The sequence below is a fragment of the Cherax quadricarinatus genome, chromosome 10 (assembly GCF_038502225.1).
Source record: "Cherax quadricarinatus isolate ZL_2023a chromosome 10, ASM3850222v1, whole genome shotgun sequence".
In the NCBI taxonomy this organism is placed as follows: domain Eukaryota; kingdom Metazoa; phylum Arthropoda; class Malacostraca; order Decapoda; family Parastacidae; genus Cherax; species Cherax quadricarinatus.
In genome coordinates, this window is record NC_091301.1 from 40248236 (window position 1) to 40264042 (window position 15807).

General features: G+C 39.5%; 1 protein-coding gene across 2 annotated transcripts in view; it reads right to left on the minus strand.

The window, feature by feature from the left end:
* Positions 1 to 2603: 2603 nt before the first annotated feature.
* LOC128688059 (protein D3) overlaps positions 2604 to 15807 on the minus strand; it is a 21882-nt gene continuing 8678 nt past the window's right edge. Inside the window, exons 2-6 of one of the 2 annotated variants that reach the window (XM_053775772.2) lie at positions 13924 to 14017; positions 13125 to 13248; positions 12766 to 12903; positions 4313 to 4384; positions 2604 to 3660 (exon numbers count right to left, since the gene is read on the minus strand). In XM_053775772.2, the coding sequence (XP_053631747.2) occupies positions 3524 to 3660; positions 4313 to 4384; positions 12766 to 12903; positions 13125 to 13248; positions 13924 to 13983 (531 nt within the window). In that variant the 5' untranslated portion in view covers positions 13984 to 14017 and the 3' untranslated portion in view covers positions 2604 to 3523. The remainder of the gene's footprint in view (positions 3661 to 4312; positions 4385 to 12765; positions 12904 to 13124; positions 13249 to 13923; positions 14018 to 15807) is intronic. The other variant, XM_053775773.2, reaches the window with a different exon arrangement.

The following is a 15807-nucleotide window of genomic DNA, read 5'->3' on the forward strand; positions in this document are numbered from 1 at the left end:
CATCCACACAGTCTACTCAGAATAAAAGGTTTCAACAATTTTATACGATGCATCAGCCATTACAGATTGAACCCGTTTACAATTGCTTTATTTCACATAGGTAAACTTCTAAACACATAAGCAGTAAGACGAAGCATTTTTTGTTTATGAATGAAAAGTCAATATTATTAATTAATTAATAAAGTTTTCAGATTGTGATCTCTGGAATATAACAACAATGTGAATTTTGGTATCTAGAAAACACACCAGGACCGAAAATTTGAAGTTGATCAGAGGAGGCTTTCTCCAGTTAGGTTTCCAAAAACCCCAAGTTTATACCCCTCAAGATGAGGGGCTCTTGATCTAGGGATTTGGATCTGTGCTCCGGTTCTCTGAATTGAGCCTGAATGCCTTGCACCCCCCACACGAGCTGTATAATCCTACGGGTTTAGCGCTCCCCTATGATTATAATAATATTAATCCAAGTTTATAAATTTTCTGCCATAAGCTTCATCAAGCCTAATATTAAATACTGAAGCCATTCAGAAGAGGCACACTCTAGTATTTTTGAAGTGATTAAACCGGAATTATAATTTTCGCACTGTTTTGAACATAAAATTTACAGATGTGTACCCACACACTTGAATTTCACTTTCCTCAGTAGATGAATTAGGAAGCACTTTTTTTTGTACGTTAGAAGTTATCCCGCTGAAATTTTTGGAAGTTATAGGAGCCATTCTAGATGCTGGGAATGGCTTCAACAACTTGCCCTGGATACCGTACACCATCATCGAGATAATTTGAAGCCAATTAGATGAAGCGTTCTGCTGTTATGAGCAAAATAAAAACGGAGAGTTGAAGGAAGAAAAAAGTAAAACAAAAAAAGCTGGAAACCACTTAAAGATGTCCTTCGGGTTTACCTAATTAAAGATAATACTTTTGATGTGGTTCGTTGCACATCAAGTTGTGTGAGGGACAGGAAGTGCATCTTCTGTATACATCATGTGAGATGTTTCTGGTTGGTTTGCTAGGTCAGCAGGGTTGACCTGCTGGACAGGGAGGAGTCCTGGACAGTCGGTACTAGGAAACCAAAGGTTTCCTAGTACAATGTGCGTTTACACTATACGTGTTGTTATGTACAAAGAAAGCCACTAACATGCCAGGGCATTTCGGGCACACTAATACTAATGTTTGCAGACTACTTTAAGACTAAACAGGTAAAGATTGGTAATATTAATTATACATTATTTTACTTATTACAACAGTGAGGCAGCTAATATTTATAGTAGTAAAATATGCAGCTGTGGTGTAGCATATCGAAAAAATAAACAGTATTACAATTTAGCACTGATAACAGTAATATAACAATACAATTATAAGTATGTATTAACGTTTAGTTAATCAAGCGGTTGTAAACTTTTTCGAGATTTTTTGAATTGCTTCAAACTTGCTATATGATTTAGCATAGTGTTGGTATGATTAATTTTGGGAGGTAAGATGATTTTTAAGTAGTGCCCTAAATTGATTTTCAGGCAGGGGACCTTTTGCTGGTTCAGGTAATGAATTCTATATCCTCGGGCCCTCTATGTGCTCTGCATTTTTGTATAGGGTGAGGATCTCGAATTCATTGCCTGAACCAGCAAAAGGTCCCCTGCCTGCAAATTTATCGTAGCTGTCAAGAAGTTTGAGAGGAGGGTGTATAGTGTTCTGTATATATAGTAGGCTCAATAATATTAGTGAATATTTTGTATATTTAGCTAGGTCAAGCTCTTGAAGAGCTGTGGAATGTGTTGCCTGGCGCAGGAGTTGGTAATCAACAACACAGGTGAAGTAAGGGTAGATTAGAGCGTGGAATAGTGCAAGGAGTGCCGTTTGGGGCACATAGTACCGTACCTTGGAAAGGATGTCTACTATTTTGGATAGTTCATGATTATATGCTGGACGTGGGTCTGAAATTTAGGGCTGCAGTCAAAGTGAATAATAACTCAAATTAATGCCATGTAGTTTAGCTATTTATAATTTTGCTATTTATAATTTTCTGTCTCACCAATCATTACACTGACAACTAATGTATAATATTCTATTATAAGCAACATGAGTTAATAGATTCGTGTGCTAATAGACTCAGATTTTTCAATGACAATCAGCCGGCTCAGTAGCTACCAGGAGACAGTCTATTGCTGAGCAGAATAGTCGTGGCATTTACGGAGCACTTTAGCTGCACCTTGACAGGCATAAAAAATACAGGCCGTAATAAAGATAAGGTTAGGTAAGATTTGTCAGGAAACAGGAAAAGTTTCCTGACGCGGGTCTAAATGACGACCCGCCGCTGGAACTTTTGGTCATCTCACCGAGGTCTTGGAAGTGTATTACTGAGTGATAACCTAAAATATCGAAACAAGGGTTTTTGACTAAACAATTAAGCCTTGAGAGAAGACGGATTCAGGACAGCATCCATAACCCAAATATCCAGTACAGATAAGTCTTCGTTAACTTATCCTGACAGAGCTGTCTGTGATTCCTCACCAGGTTGTAACTGGACTTCTATAAACCTGCTCTTGGGTGGGTTGTTAACGCAGAAGAAATTTTTCACCAAAGAATAGTAAAACAAAAAACTTTTGAAATATTTTTTTTAATTTTATTAATGATAATTTAATTATCTAATACTTATTTATTATTACACCTTATTCAGTTTATTAAATTTATCTATTTTATTTTATTTTCTAATGTCACTGTTGATCCGAAGAATGTAGTGGTAATATAAATATAATGTTTCTTATGAGATATTGCTAATAACAGGGTAATTCTAGTGTTGAATATTTAGTCAAATTATAGTTCAATAAACTTCCTTTAATTATACGTATTTATCGAAGGGGGAATTATAGGGAGGGTTGTATATATCTTACACTCCTAAATTACAAAGCAGATATTACTTTCTTTGTTAATCACTCCATGAATAATTAATCCATGATTATTAGTAATTACGAGGAAGCTAGCCCCCTCCTAAAACGCTAATTTCCATATCGCTCTTTAATAACCCCAGAGTAATTCGAATCAGTGATTCATGATGGAATTGTTGAACAACTTTGGTCGTGCTATTTGAACGCTGCAAGATTCTGCCTCACTATCATCAACTGGTGTCACCATTATGACAGCAACAAGTCTGACAGTTTAAATGTTGATGCAGATAACTTGGTGGAAGGTTCGGGTAACCCGGTGGGTTATATCTCCTATAGATATACTTGCTGTCAAGTAGCAGTACTTCTGCCCATATATATAACATACTTTCTTTAACTCAAGTTATGTAAGACTGCCGTTAAGGAGCACATTTCAATATCTTGATCTAGCTGGGATAAGCTTTGTTTTAGCTTTATAATATCAATGTTACATCTAAATCCAAATATCTTCGCCTCTAAATTCTACAATATTAATCTTACATTACATTATTTGTAATTAATTTCTAAGTCTTAGCTGTGATGCTGGAGGTTAAGCGACTGTGGTGGTAGTTGATAGTGGTGGTAGTGGTGGTGGTAGTGGTGGTAGCTCAGCGACGGAGACCCAACTGTCTGTGGATGAGGTCACAGGTGGAGTCATACTCAGCCTGGTAAAAGTTTCCGGCCACCAGCTGCAGGTTGTGTTTGGCAGCAAAGTTTCTGATACTGAAGTTCCTCCGTTGTTCCACTGTTAAACGACATCAGTGATGAGTTAGTGACTAGCTGCTGACTGACTATCACTGCTGAGTGACTGCGGCTAGTGACTGATTGCGACTTGTTAGGGAATGACTTTGACTTGATGTCTAGTTAATGAGAGGAAGTGAGAGTGACTGACTCCCTCTCACAATGAACACCAAGTGACTGAATGTGACTAGGTGAGAGGATAGTGACTGATGACTGGTTACCGATTAATAGCTTATTATTGACCGATAGTGACTGATTATTAATTGATGGTGACTGGTTATTAACTAATGGTGACGTTATTAATTGATGGTGACTGGTTATTAATTGATGGTGACGTTATTAATTGATGGTGACTGGTTATTAATTGATGGGAAAATGGTTAACTGATAATTGGTTATCGGTTAATGGTGACCATCACTGGTAATGGAGGTCTGTGTACTGTGTACTGGTGACGAGAACGTTAGCCAGATACAATATGCGGCTTATGGCATTTTATCGAGAAGACGTTTCGACCATCAGGGGCTTAATTCCCACGAACTGATAAAAGTCTTTGGTGAACGACACGTCTTCTCAATAAAATACCATGAAGCTCATATTGTATCTTATTGACCAAGTAGTGATGAAACAACTAGAAACAAGAACAGATGTTGATTCACCTTTGTTGAAGTTGTGGTCACACTGGATGCGAGCTGGCTGACGGTACACGAGGTATACGTAGCGATGCAGCCCTGAGGAAGATAGTACACTCCATTATATATTATGGCTCTCTATAGATCTGCTCCATATTTGTCTGAGCACTGACCCTCGTCCCGCAAAGACTAGGGTCTCAATTTCGACCGGAAATATTTGCGATATTTTCTATTTTGTGATGTGGATTCTTCCAGTAATGTTAGGTAAATTGTCACAGATGCAACTAATGTGACATTTTATTGTGGTAACGTTTCGCTCTCCAGGAACTTTGTCAAGCAGCAGAAATGATACATATCTTACGAGGCTTCTGAGACTCATTTGATTTTTAGGATTGCCTCTCAGGTACGACTGTTTGTTAAAGGAATATTTGTCATGCATAATGAAACAATAACTGTGCATGATGCTGGCTGGTATCTCCCCGTCTTCCGTCTTATCCTGATTCTTTCCTCTCTCTTCTCGCTGCTACCTTTTTTCTGATTATACAAAATTTGATATAGCAGAGTGCTGTTCACCTATTTTTAAATATATATATATATATATATATATATGTATATGTATATATATTTATATATATATATATTTATATATATATATATACCTGGAGTTTACCTGGAGAGAGTTCCGGGGGTCAACGCCCCCGCGGCCCGGTCTGTGACCAGGCCTCCTGGTGGATCAGAGCCTGATCAACCAGGCTGTTGCTGCTGGCTGCACGCAAACCAACGTACGAGCCACAGCCCGGCTGATCCGGAACTGACTTTAGGTGCTTGTCCAGTGCCAGCTTGAAGACTGCCAGGGGTCTGTTGGTAATCCCCCTTATGTGTGCTGGGAGGCAGTTGAACAGTCTCGGGCCCCTGACACTTATTGTATGGTCTCTTAACGTGCTAGTGACACCCCTGCTTTTCATTGGGGGGATGGTGCATCGTCTGCCAAGTCTTTTGCTTTCGTAGTGAGTGATTTTCGTGTGCAAGTTCGGTACTAGTCCCTCTAGGATTTTCCAGGTGTATATAATCATGTATCTCTCCCTCCTGCGTTCCAGGGAATACAGGTTTAGGAACCTCAAGCGCTCCCAATAATTGAGGTGTTTTATCTCCGTTATGCGCGCCGTGAAAGTTCTCTGTACATTTTCTAGGTCGGCAATTTCACCTGCCTTGAAAGGTGCTGTTAGTGTGCAGCAATATTCCAGCCTAGATAGAACAAGTGACCTGAAGAGTGTCATCATGGGCTTGGCCTCCCTAGTTTTGAAGGTTCTCATTATCCATCCTGTCATTTTTCTAGCAGATGCGATTGATACAATGTTATGGTCCTTGAAGGTGAGATCCTCCGACATGATCACTCCCAGGTCTTTGACGTTGGTGTTTCGCTCTATTTTGTGGCCAGAATTTGTTTTGTACTCTGATGAAGATTTAATTTCCTCATGTTTACCATATCTGAGTAATTGAAATTTCTCATCGTTGAACTTCATATTGTTTTCTGCAGCCCACTGAAAGATTTGGTTGATGTCCGCCTGGAGCTTTGCAGTGTCTGCAATGGAAGACACTGTCATGCAGATTCGGGTGTCATCTGCAAAGGAAGACACGGTGCTGTGGCTGACATCCTTGTCTATGTCGGATATGAGGATGAGGAACAAGATGGGAGCGAGTACTGTGCCTTGTGGAACAGAGCTTTTCACCGTAGCTGCCTCGGACTTTACTCTGTTGACGACTACTCTCTGTGTTCTGTTAGTGAGGAAATTATAGATCCATCGACCGACTTTTCCTGTTATTCCTTTAGCACGCATTTTGTGCGCTATTACGCCATGGTCACACTTGTCGAAGGCTTTTGCAAAGTCTGTATATATTACATCTGCATTCTTTTTGTCTTCTAGTGCATTTAGGACCTTGTCGTAGTGATCCAATAGTTGAGACAGACAGGAGCGACCTGTTCTAAACCCATGTTGCCCTGGGTTGTGTAACTGATGGGTTTCTAGATGGGTGGTGATCTTGCTTCTTAGGACCCTTTCAAAGATTTTTATGATATGGGATGTTAGTGCTATTGGTCTGTAGTTCTTTGCTGTTGCTTTACTGCCCCCTTTGTGGAGTGGGGCTATGTCTGTTGTTTTTAGTAACTGTGGGACGACCCCCGTGTCCATGCTCCCTCTCCATAGGATGGAAAAGGCTCGTGATAGGGGCTTCTTGCAGTTCTTGATGAACACAGAGTTCCATGAGTCTGGCCCTGGGGCAGAGTGCATGGGCATGTCATTTATCGCCTGTTCGAAGTCATTTGGCGTCAGGATAACATCGGATAGGCTTGTGTTAATCAAATTTTGTGGCTCTCTCATAAAAAATTCATTTTGATCTTCGACTCTCAGTCTGGTTAGCGGCTTGCTAAAAACTGAGTCATATTGGGACTTGAGTAGCTCACTCATTTCCTTGCTGTCATCTGTGTAGGACCCATCTTGTTTAAGTAGGGGCCCAATACTGGACGTTGTTCTCGATTTTGATTTGGCATAGGAGAAGAAATACTTTGGGTTTCTTTCGATTTCATTTATGGCTTTTAGTTCTTCCCGCGATTCCTGACTCCTAAAGGATTCTTTTAGCTTAAGTTCGATGCTTGCTATTTCTCTGACCAGTGTCTCCCTACGCATTTCAGATATATTGACCTCTTTTAGCCGCTCTGTTATTCTTTTCCGTCGCCTGTAAAGGGAGCGCCTGTCTCTTTCTGTTTTACATCTACTCCTCCTTTTTCTTAGAGGAATAAGCCTTGTGCATACATCGAGTGCCACCGAGTTAATCTGTTCTAGGCATAAGTTGGGGTCTGTGTTGCTTAGTATATCTTCCCAGCTTATATCGGTTAGGACTTGGTTTACTTGGTCCCACTTTATGTTTTTGTTATTGAAGTTGAATTTGGTGAATGCTCCCTCGTGACTAATCTCATTATGTCGGTCTGGGGCTCCGCGCATACATGACTGAACCTCAATTATGTTGTGATCTGAGTATATTGTTTTTGATATGGTGATATTTCTTATCAGATCATCATTGTTAGTGAAGATGAGGTCTAGTGTATTCTCCAGTCTAGTAGGCTCTATTATTTGCTGGTTTAAATTGAATTTTGTGCAGAGATTTAAAAGCTCGCGTGAGTGTGAGTTTTCATCAGAGCTGCCTCCTGGTGTTATTACTGCAACAATATTATTTGCTATATTCCTCCATTTTAGGTGCCTTAAGTTGAAATCCCCCAGGAGCAAGATGTTGGGTGCAGGAGCTGGAAGGTTTTCCAGACAGTGGTCAATTTTTAACAGCTGTTCCTGGAATTGCTGGGATGTTGCATCCGGAGGCTTGTAGACTATCACAATGACTAGGTTTTGGTTCTCGACCTTTACTGCTAAAACTTCCACTACATCATTTGAGGCATTTAGCAGTTCTGTGCAAACAAGTGACTCTGCAATGTACAGGCCAACCCCCCCCCCCTTTTGCCTGTTCACTCTGTCACATCTGTATAGGTTGTAACCTGGGATCCATATATATATATCCATATATATATATATATATATATATATATATATATATATATATATATATATATATATATATATATATATATATATATATATATATATATATATATATATATATATATATATATATATATATATATATATGCAATAAGATCACAGTAAACAGGTGATTTCAAAATATGCAAAACAACCACTCTGAAAGAATAGAGAAATTCCAAGCGCTTTCGTGACTACTCACATTATCAAGGAACTATGAAAGTAAAGCATCCAAGGAAGCTATATAAGGGGTCCGGCCAGCACCTCACTATCAGATCCCACAACGGTTAAACACGTGACGCTCGGCGACCCAACTTGGATAGGTCCTTCGCACAACTCACCCCCAAGCTATTCTACCCAAGAAAATTTAAAAATTATTATTTGTCCAGTGTATTATTAAATTCTTCCCAAATTCTATTAATTATAAATGGATCTAATTTATATAAACCAAAGGTTCATATTATTGTCAAAACTGCTTTTTATGAAACAAGATTCATAAAAAGCAGTTTTGACAATAATATGAATATTTCCTTTGGTTTATATAAATTAGATCCATTTATAATTAATAGAATTTGGGAAGAATTTAATAATACACTGGACAAATAATAATTTTTAAATTTTCTTGGGTAGAATAGCTTGGGGGTGAGTTGTGCAAGGGACCTATCCAAGTTGGGTCGCCGCGCGTCACGTGTTTAACCGTTGTGGGATCTGATAGTGAGGTGCTGGCCGGACCCCTTATATAGCTTCCTTGGATGCTTTACTTTCATAGTTCCTTGATAATGTGAGTAGTCACGAAAGCGCTTGGAATTTATTCTTTCAGAGTGGTTGTTTTGCATATATATATATATATATATATATATATATATATATATATATGAATTGGTGCAAATTCATTGCTGCAAATGTAAGTCTAAAATTATTTTACAATGATTTTTGCAACCCTGTCACAGATGGTTAAGTTGTTACATCATCCTGTTGTAACCTTCGTGGCCGGCTAGCACCGTGTTGGACATGCCACACGCTTCGAATCCCGTCCATGCTCTTGTTGCTCATTCCTACTCATCTAGGGTTTATATGCTTACAAATTTGCCCCCTCAAGGAAGGTGAGAGGCTCTTGATCTAGAGAATTGGATCTGTGCTTCTTTTCCCTGAATTAATCCTGAATACCTTCCACATCCCCACCACAGACGCTGTATAGTCCTACGGGTTTAGCGTTCCCCCATGCCCTACAAACTGGTGCTGGCAAATTTAATCTAGACAGTAAGAACGCCTTCAAACACCTCAGAGTAGATAAGGTATTTACATAGTTCCATATAACTCACTAACCCCTCGACACAACTGACCTCACTGACAGGAAGAACTTACTTAAAACTTACTAAAAGTAGTAAGGCCCCTGAACATTTCTTACTTCTCTCTTCCTGATTACCCACATTTTTCACTGCTCTTATTTTTCTCTTTCTGTTTACGCACAACCTTTTTCACTGCCCTTATTTTTTTTCTCTTTCTGTTTACCCACAACTTTTTTTTCACTGCTCAATCCTACCCCAGTCCTCCCCCTCCTTACTCTTGTTATCCCTCTTGTAGCCATAAATAAAAATATATTCCATCGAGCCTTGAGTTAGTGAAAAGTGAACATTCAATTACGCATTGTTGAAGGACGTGTACCTCCTTCTTTTCTCAGAACAGGACTGCCAGGTTTACCTCCAGTATTTACATTCATCTGCATAGATGACTACTTCCTAACGGATTATAACAAAGTGTCACATGATCTGGTGGATTTTTTACGTTGCCCATAAACATAATCTAATCTGAGCAGATCACAGTGCATGATTCAAGTGTTCTCGGGTCTCTGGTATCTGTCTCAGGTTTTGGCTATCGAAGATGATGTCTTTTAACAGAATTGTTTCATAAGAACATAAGAAAGAAGGAACACTGCAGCAGGCCTACTGGCCCATGCGAGGCAGGTCCAAGTCTCCTACCGGCTTAAGCCAATGCCCCAACCTAGTCAGGTCAGGTCACATTCACTTAAGGAAGGAACACGGCAACTGACCTAGTAGCACAAGCTAGTCAGGTCCAACTCACACCCACCCACACCCACTCATGTATTTATCTAACCTATTTTTAAAACTACACAACGTTTTAGCCTCTATAACTGTACTTGGGAGTTTGTTCCACTCATCCACAACTCTATTACCAAACCAGTGCTTTCCTATATCCTTCCTGAATCTGAATTTTTCCAACTTAAAACCATTGCTACGAGTCCTGTCTAGGCTAGATATTTTCAGCACGTTATTTACATCCCCTTTATTTATTCCTGTCTTCCATTTATACACCTCAATCATATCCCCCCTAATTCTACGCCTTTCTAGAGAGTGCAGATTCAGGGCCCTCAGTCTATCCTCATAGGGAAGATTTCTGATACATGGGATCAACTTTGTCATCCTCCTTTGTACGTTTTCCAGAGCATTTATATCCATTCTGTAATACGGTGACCAAAACTGTGCAGCATAATCTAAATGAGGCCTAACCAAGGATATATAGAGTTGAAGAACAACCTGAGGACTCCTATTATTTATGCTTCTTGATATGAAGCCAAGGATTCTGTTAGCTTTATTGCGAACACTTATGCACTGTTGTCTTGGTTTCAGATTACTGCTAACCAGAACTCCTAAATCTTTTTCGCAATCCGTAATATTAAGATCTACATTATTTAGTTTATATGTGGCATGGTTATTTTCCTGTCCAACATTTAGAACTTTGCATTTGTCTATATTAAACTGCATCTGCCACTTCTCCGACCACTGCATCAGTCTATTCAAATCTTCCTGGAGTGCTCTAATGTCCTCGTCAGAATGAATTCGACGGCCTATTTTGGTGTCATCGGCAAACTTGCTTATGTCGCTCTTTATGCCCTCATCAATGTCGTTTATGTAGATTGTGAACAACAGGGGGCCCAACACTGACCCCTGTGGAACACCGCTCGTGACGCTTCCCCACTCTGATTTCTCCCCATTTATGCAAACTCTCTGCTGCCTATTTGTCAACCATGCCTCTATCCAGGAAAAAATTTCTCCTCCTATTCCATGTGCCTTAATTTTCCTCAATAGTCTCTGATGTGGGACCCTGTCAAAAGCCTTACTGAAGTCCATATACACAATATCATATTCATTACCATGATCTACCTCCTCAAATACCTTAGTGAAAAAAGTTAATAAATTCGTAAGGCAGGAACGCCCCTTTGTAAAACCATGCTGAGATTCGTTGATTAATTTATGCTTTTCAAGGTGGCTACGAACTGCCTCGGCAATTATTGATTCCATAAATTTTCCCACTATGGAGGTTAGGCTTATTGGTCTATAGTTCGAAGCTAAGGACCTGTCACCTGCTTTGAAAATAGGTATCACATTTGCCATTTTCCACTTATCTGGCACCATGCCAGTCTGTAGTGATATGTTGAAAAGATTAGCCAGAGGTTTGCTAAGCTCCTCTTTACATTCCTTTAGAACCCTTGCATACAGTTCATCAGGGCCTGGGGATTTGTTAGGTTTTAATTTATCTATTTGCCTAAGGACCATGTCACTTGTGACCCTAATCGTGCATAGTTTATTATCATCCTGTTCTACATAATTTATTATTTCTGGAATATCGCTAGTATCTTCCTGTGTAAAAACTGAGAGGAAGTATGTGTTAAAAATTCTACACATTTCCTTATCACTGTCTGTGAGCTGACCCGAGTAACTTTTGAGTGGGCCTATCTTGTCCCTGATCTTACTTCTGTATACCTGAAAGAATCCTTTTGGGTTAGTCTTCGATTCTCTTGCAACTTTAACCTCATAATCTCTTTTTGCTTTTCTTATTCCCTTTTTTATTTCTCTCTTTAACTGAATATATTGATTTCTTAATTGCCCCTCTCCTCTTTTGATTTGCCTATATATGCCTCTCTTTTGACCAATGAGATGTTTTAATCTATTGTTCATCCATTTAGGATCATTTTTGCTTGATCTGATTTCCCTATTTGGAACATAAGTTGTCTGAGCAGCTAGAACTATGCCCTGGAAAACGTCATATCGGCAATCATCACCACCTACCTGACCCATAGTCAGGTCATTCCAGTTCAGCCCACCCAAGTAATTTTTCAGTCCTATGAAATCAGCCAAGCGGAAGTCAGGGACAGAGACTTGATTGCCATTATTAGGGGAATTCCATGATATATTAAAACTGAGTGATTTGTGATCACTTTCCCCAAGCTCATCATTAACCTCAAGATTATTAATTAGCGTTTCCCTGCTGGCAAGAACCAAGTCAAGCAGGTTATTTCCTCTAGTTGGCTCTGTCACAAACTGTTTTAAAAAACAATCCTGAATCGTATCAAGAAAGTCACTTGACTCTAAATTTCCTGTCAAATTGCTCCAGTCAATCTGTCTATAGTTGAAATCTCCCATTATCACAACATTTTCGTATGTAGAGGCCTTACGAATTTCATCCCATAGAAGTTTACTGCACTCCCTATCAAGATTTGGGGCCCTGTAAATCACACCCAAAATTAGTTTTTCACGGCCCTCGAGAAGCTGTAACCAAACAGATTCAGTGGCTGACGCTTCTAATTTTATATCTTGTCTAACACAACAATTTAAATTGTCTCTGACATACATCGCTACTCCACCACCCTTCCTGTTGACCCTGTCAGTGTGGAATAATTTATAGCCTTGTATGTGACATTCAGAAGGCATCTCTCTATCTTTCAGATTGAGCCAGGTCTCTGTTATAGCAATGATATCTATGTTTCTGCTATTAGTATAGTAGACCTTAAGGGAGCTAGTCCCTTGCTGCCCTCTGCTGTCTCCCTTTGTTTGCTGACCTGATCTATTATCTTATGTTGACTATCCATCTTACCTGATCCATCTGCAGGGGCGGAACCAACGAAGCCAGAGAGAGTATGACCAGTGGCTGGGTCGCAGCTGGGCAGGTTGACCACTAGCCAGTGAAGGAACTCACGTGACTTGGGGTCCTGTCGATTAGGGGCGTCAGGGTCTGAGGACAGTATGAGTGGAAAAAAAAATGTTGACGTAATAAGGAATAAACATTGGCAAATACAATTTATTTCAAGATAATTATATTTTTTAACAAGGAATCGGAATGGTATAGTTACGTTTTATAATCCTGTTGTTTCTACATGTTGCTTAATAAAAAGTATTAGTACAAACTTGGTGCTCTTTGGAAAGGAAATTTATGGCAGGACGGCACTAACAGACCTGTCATACAGAGAGTGTAGAGAGCACCCTCCTCTCTTGGCCAGGAGAGTAGTGTAGGTAGTGCCACCACCTGGGTAGGTGTAAGTTGGTTGCCACTATTCACCACAGCTTCCCCATACCGTACCTGTCCAAGGCATCAAGCACACTTCACTCACCAATTGTAACTTAGTATCGACATAAACCTTTACCATATTTTGAGATGTGAAACAGTTTGTTTGTAATATAATAATAGCGGATAAAATTATGTAGCCAGAACAAATTCTGGGCATTAAATTACAAACTTAATCGTTTACTTAAAAATATTTGATAAGTGGTCCGTAGGGCAAGACTTGGTGAAACAGCCTACAAGAGCATAGTTAGGATTGTTTTTTGTCGTAGGTGGAGCGCCAACGCTCAGGGGTCATACAGAAACCTTATGTTGTACACTCCAATGATGTAGTCCAAAGGCCATTGAAACTTAAAGTGACCATTTTAAACAAAATATTGGCAACAGAGGAACCACTCCCTTAGTGGAATTCAAATCATGGATTTCTTTTGCATATTATTACAATATATTCACTTTACATACAGGCATATGAAAGATACTTCCAATTATAAAGAAAACCTTATATAATAGACATTTATTTGCATGTTTAAAATTTTTTAAGGAACTTCTTTCTGAGACAAGTTTGAAAATAAATTAAAAGTTGTGTCTCTAAGAAACAGGATGGAAGAGTAGAGGCTAGACGAAGCCATGGTGAGAGAAATAAGAGACAAAACGGTACATACCAGTAAAGAGTGAGACTTATCCATACCCTACCTTTAATATGGCTGGAGGTGGTGAGTCGATCACATCAGGAACTACTTGGTGTTCTTCCATCGTCTTGCTCAGGTAGCAACACCTTCAGTAATACCTGTTAATGGATGTTGCCAAGATATATTACTTTCAGTAATTTATTAATAACAATGGTTATAAATGACCATAATTTTTAAAGGGGTGGACCGGTAAGCCAGCGGAAGGCCTCGGTCAGATGACCAAAAGCTCCAAAGGCGGGTCATCATCTGACTAAGACCCGCGTCAGGAAACATTTGTCCTGTTTCCTGACGAACCTTACCTAACCTAACCTCTTACTTTCAGTTTCCTGCTCTGTATCCTCTGTTGGTTAATTAATTTCTTCATCCCATTTTCACTTGTTATCCAGTGTACACGTAATTTATCTTATGCTGAATGAGCTATTCTCTGTTTTTGCTTTCTAAAATCACAACTTTTCCTGAAAACCATTGCAACTCTTCATGTAAATATTCTGCTTGAAATTTTAGCCAGAGCCTGGCCAGACGTGACACATAACTATAGTCTCAAGCCAAAATAAGACTCTCACTCACTTACGAAGAAAACTGCTAAAAAAAGAAATACAATTTAAATTGCATTTCTTGGCCTGATCACCTCTTATAATTAGGATTCTTTGCTGACCTATCATTGTTTTGTAATTTCCTATTTTTTGTATTTTTTTTTTTATGCTAACTCCAACACCCTTACCTCATGCTACTCAGTAGGAAACTGGCAGATAAAGAAATACATGCAAAACAACCACGAGGGGGGGGGGTAGAATGATAGCTCTAGGCGGTTGTTTTTCATCCTGCGTCTTTTGGTTTGCGATATTTGCATAAAAGAAATACATGTTAGGGAAACAAGTGTCGCTTCTGTGTACAGGGTTCCTCCTTAAGCACGGTAACTGCTCTTGTTCTGAATGTCCTTCCAAGGAACGCGATGATCCACAGCCATCTAGAGTATCTAAGCTCACTCTAATACATCTCATAACAGAAAACATGGATTCAATCACAGCAGCAGCTGCCAAGACCGTCTCACATATTCCCAAAGCAGCCTGTCCACAGCATCTGAGTAACCGAAGGCCCTCTCACTATTCTAGATGCTCCCCAACCAACAAAACATAGCACAACTTGCTTCTCTTTAGTAATGTTGGCATGAGGCAGCAAGTCACCAGCCTAGTTTTTCATCAGGCTATTAAGGAATTTTCTCAGAGCTGACAGCCTGATCCGCCTTCATCTTCAACATGAAAGGGAAACAGGCAGACCCAACAATAGCTTCAATGATAGAAAATCAGAGTTAGGTTAGCTCCCCAAAATTAAGAAGGCGACACAGTCGAGGCAACAAGAATAATCACCAAAGAAGACACAAATGCCCCCAGGGATGATGACACGGCTTCGTGCACTACAGAACCACTGTTTACACAAGAATCCGAATTATACCAAGCAGTTATGTTGATACTGTTTTTTTCTGTTAGGAGCTGTATTTACAAGAGATGGTTAATCTGGTTGTTGGGGATATTGCAGACACCCTCCTATCAGAGATCATAGGTTTCGTCAACAACTCCATGGCTTGTCCGACTCCTAATAAAATTAAACCATTCACCTTTGGTACATTCCTTTGTACCCTGAAAGAGAAAGTGGCTGTCGGATGTACTCACCCAGAGGCGGTTATGCTGCTTCAGCCAAACCATCTTGGCTCTGGGATAATTCAAAACAATGAAGCAACACTTCATGCTGCAAGGGCATATATCAATAGCCTACCTGAAGAATATTGTGGAAAATACTGTATGTATTTTCCGGAAATACAGTATTTTATATGTAAATTGATGGCCTATATTGTATTTAATAAAAATTATATTATAAAAAATGGGAAGCT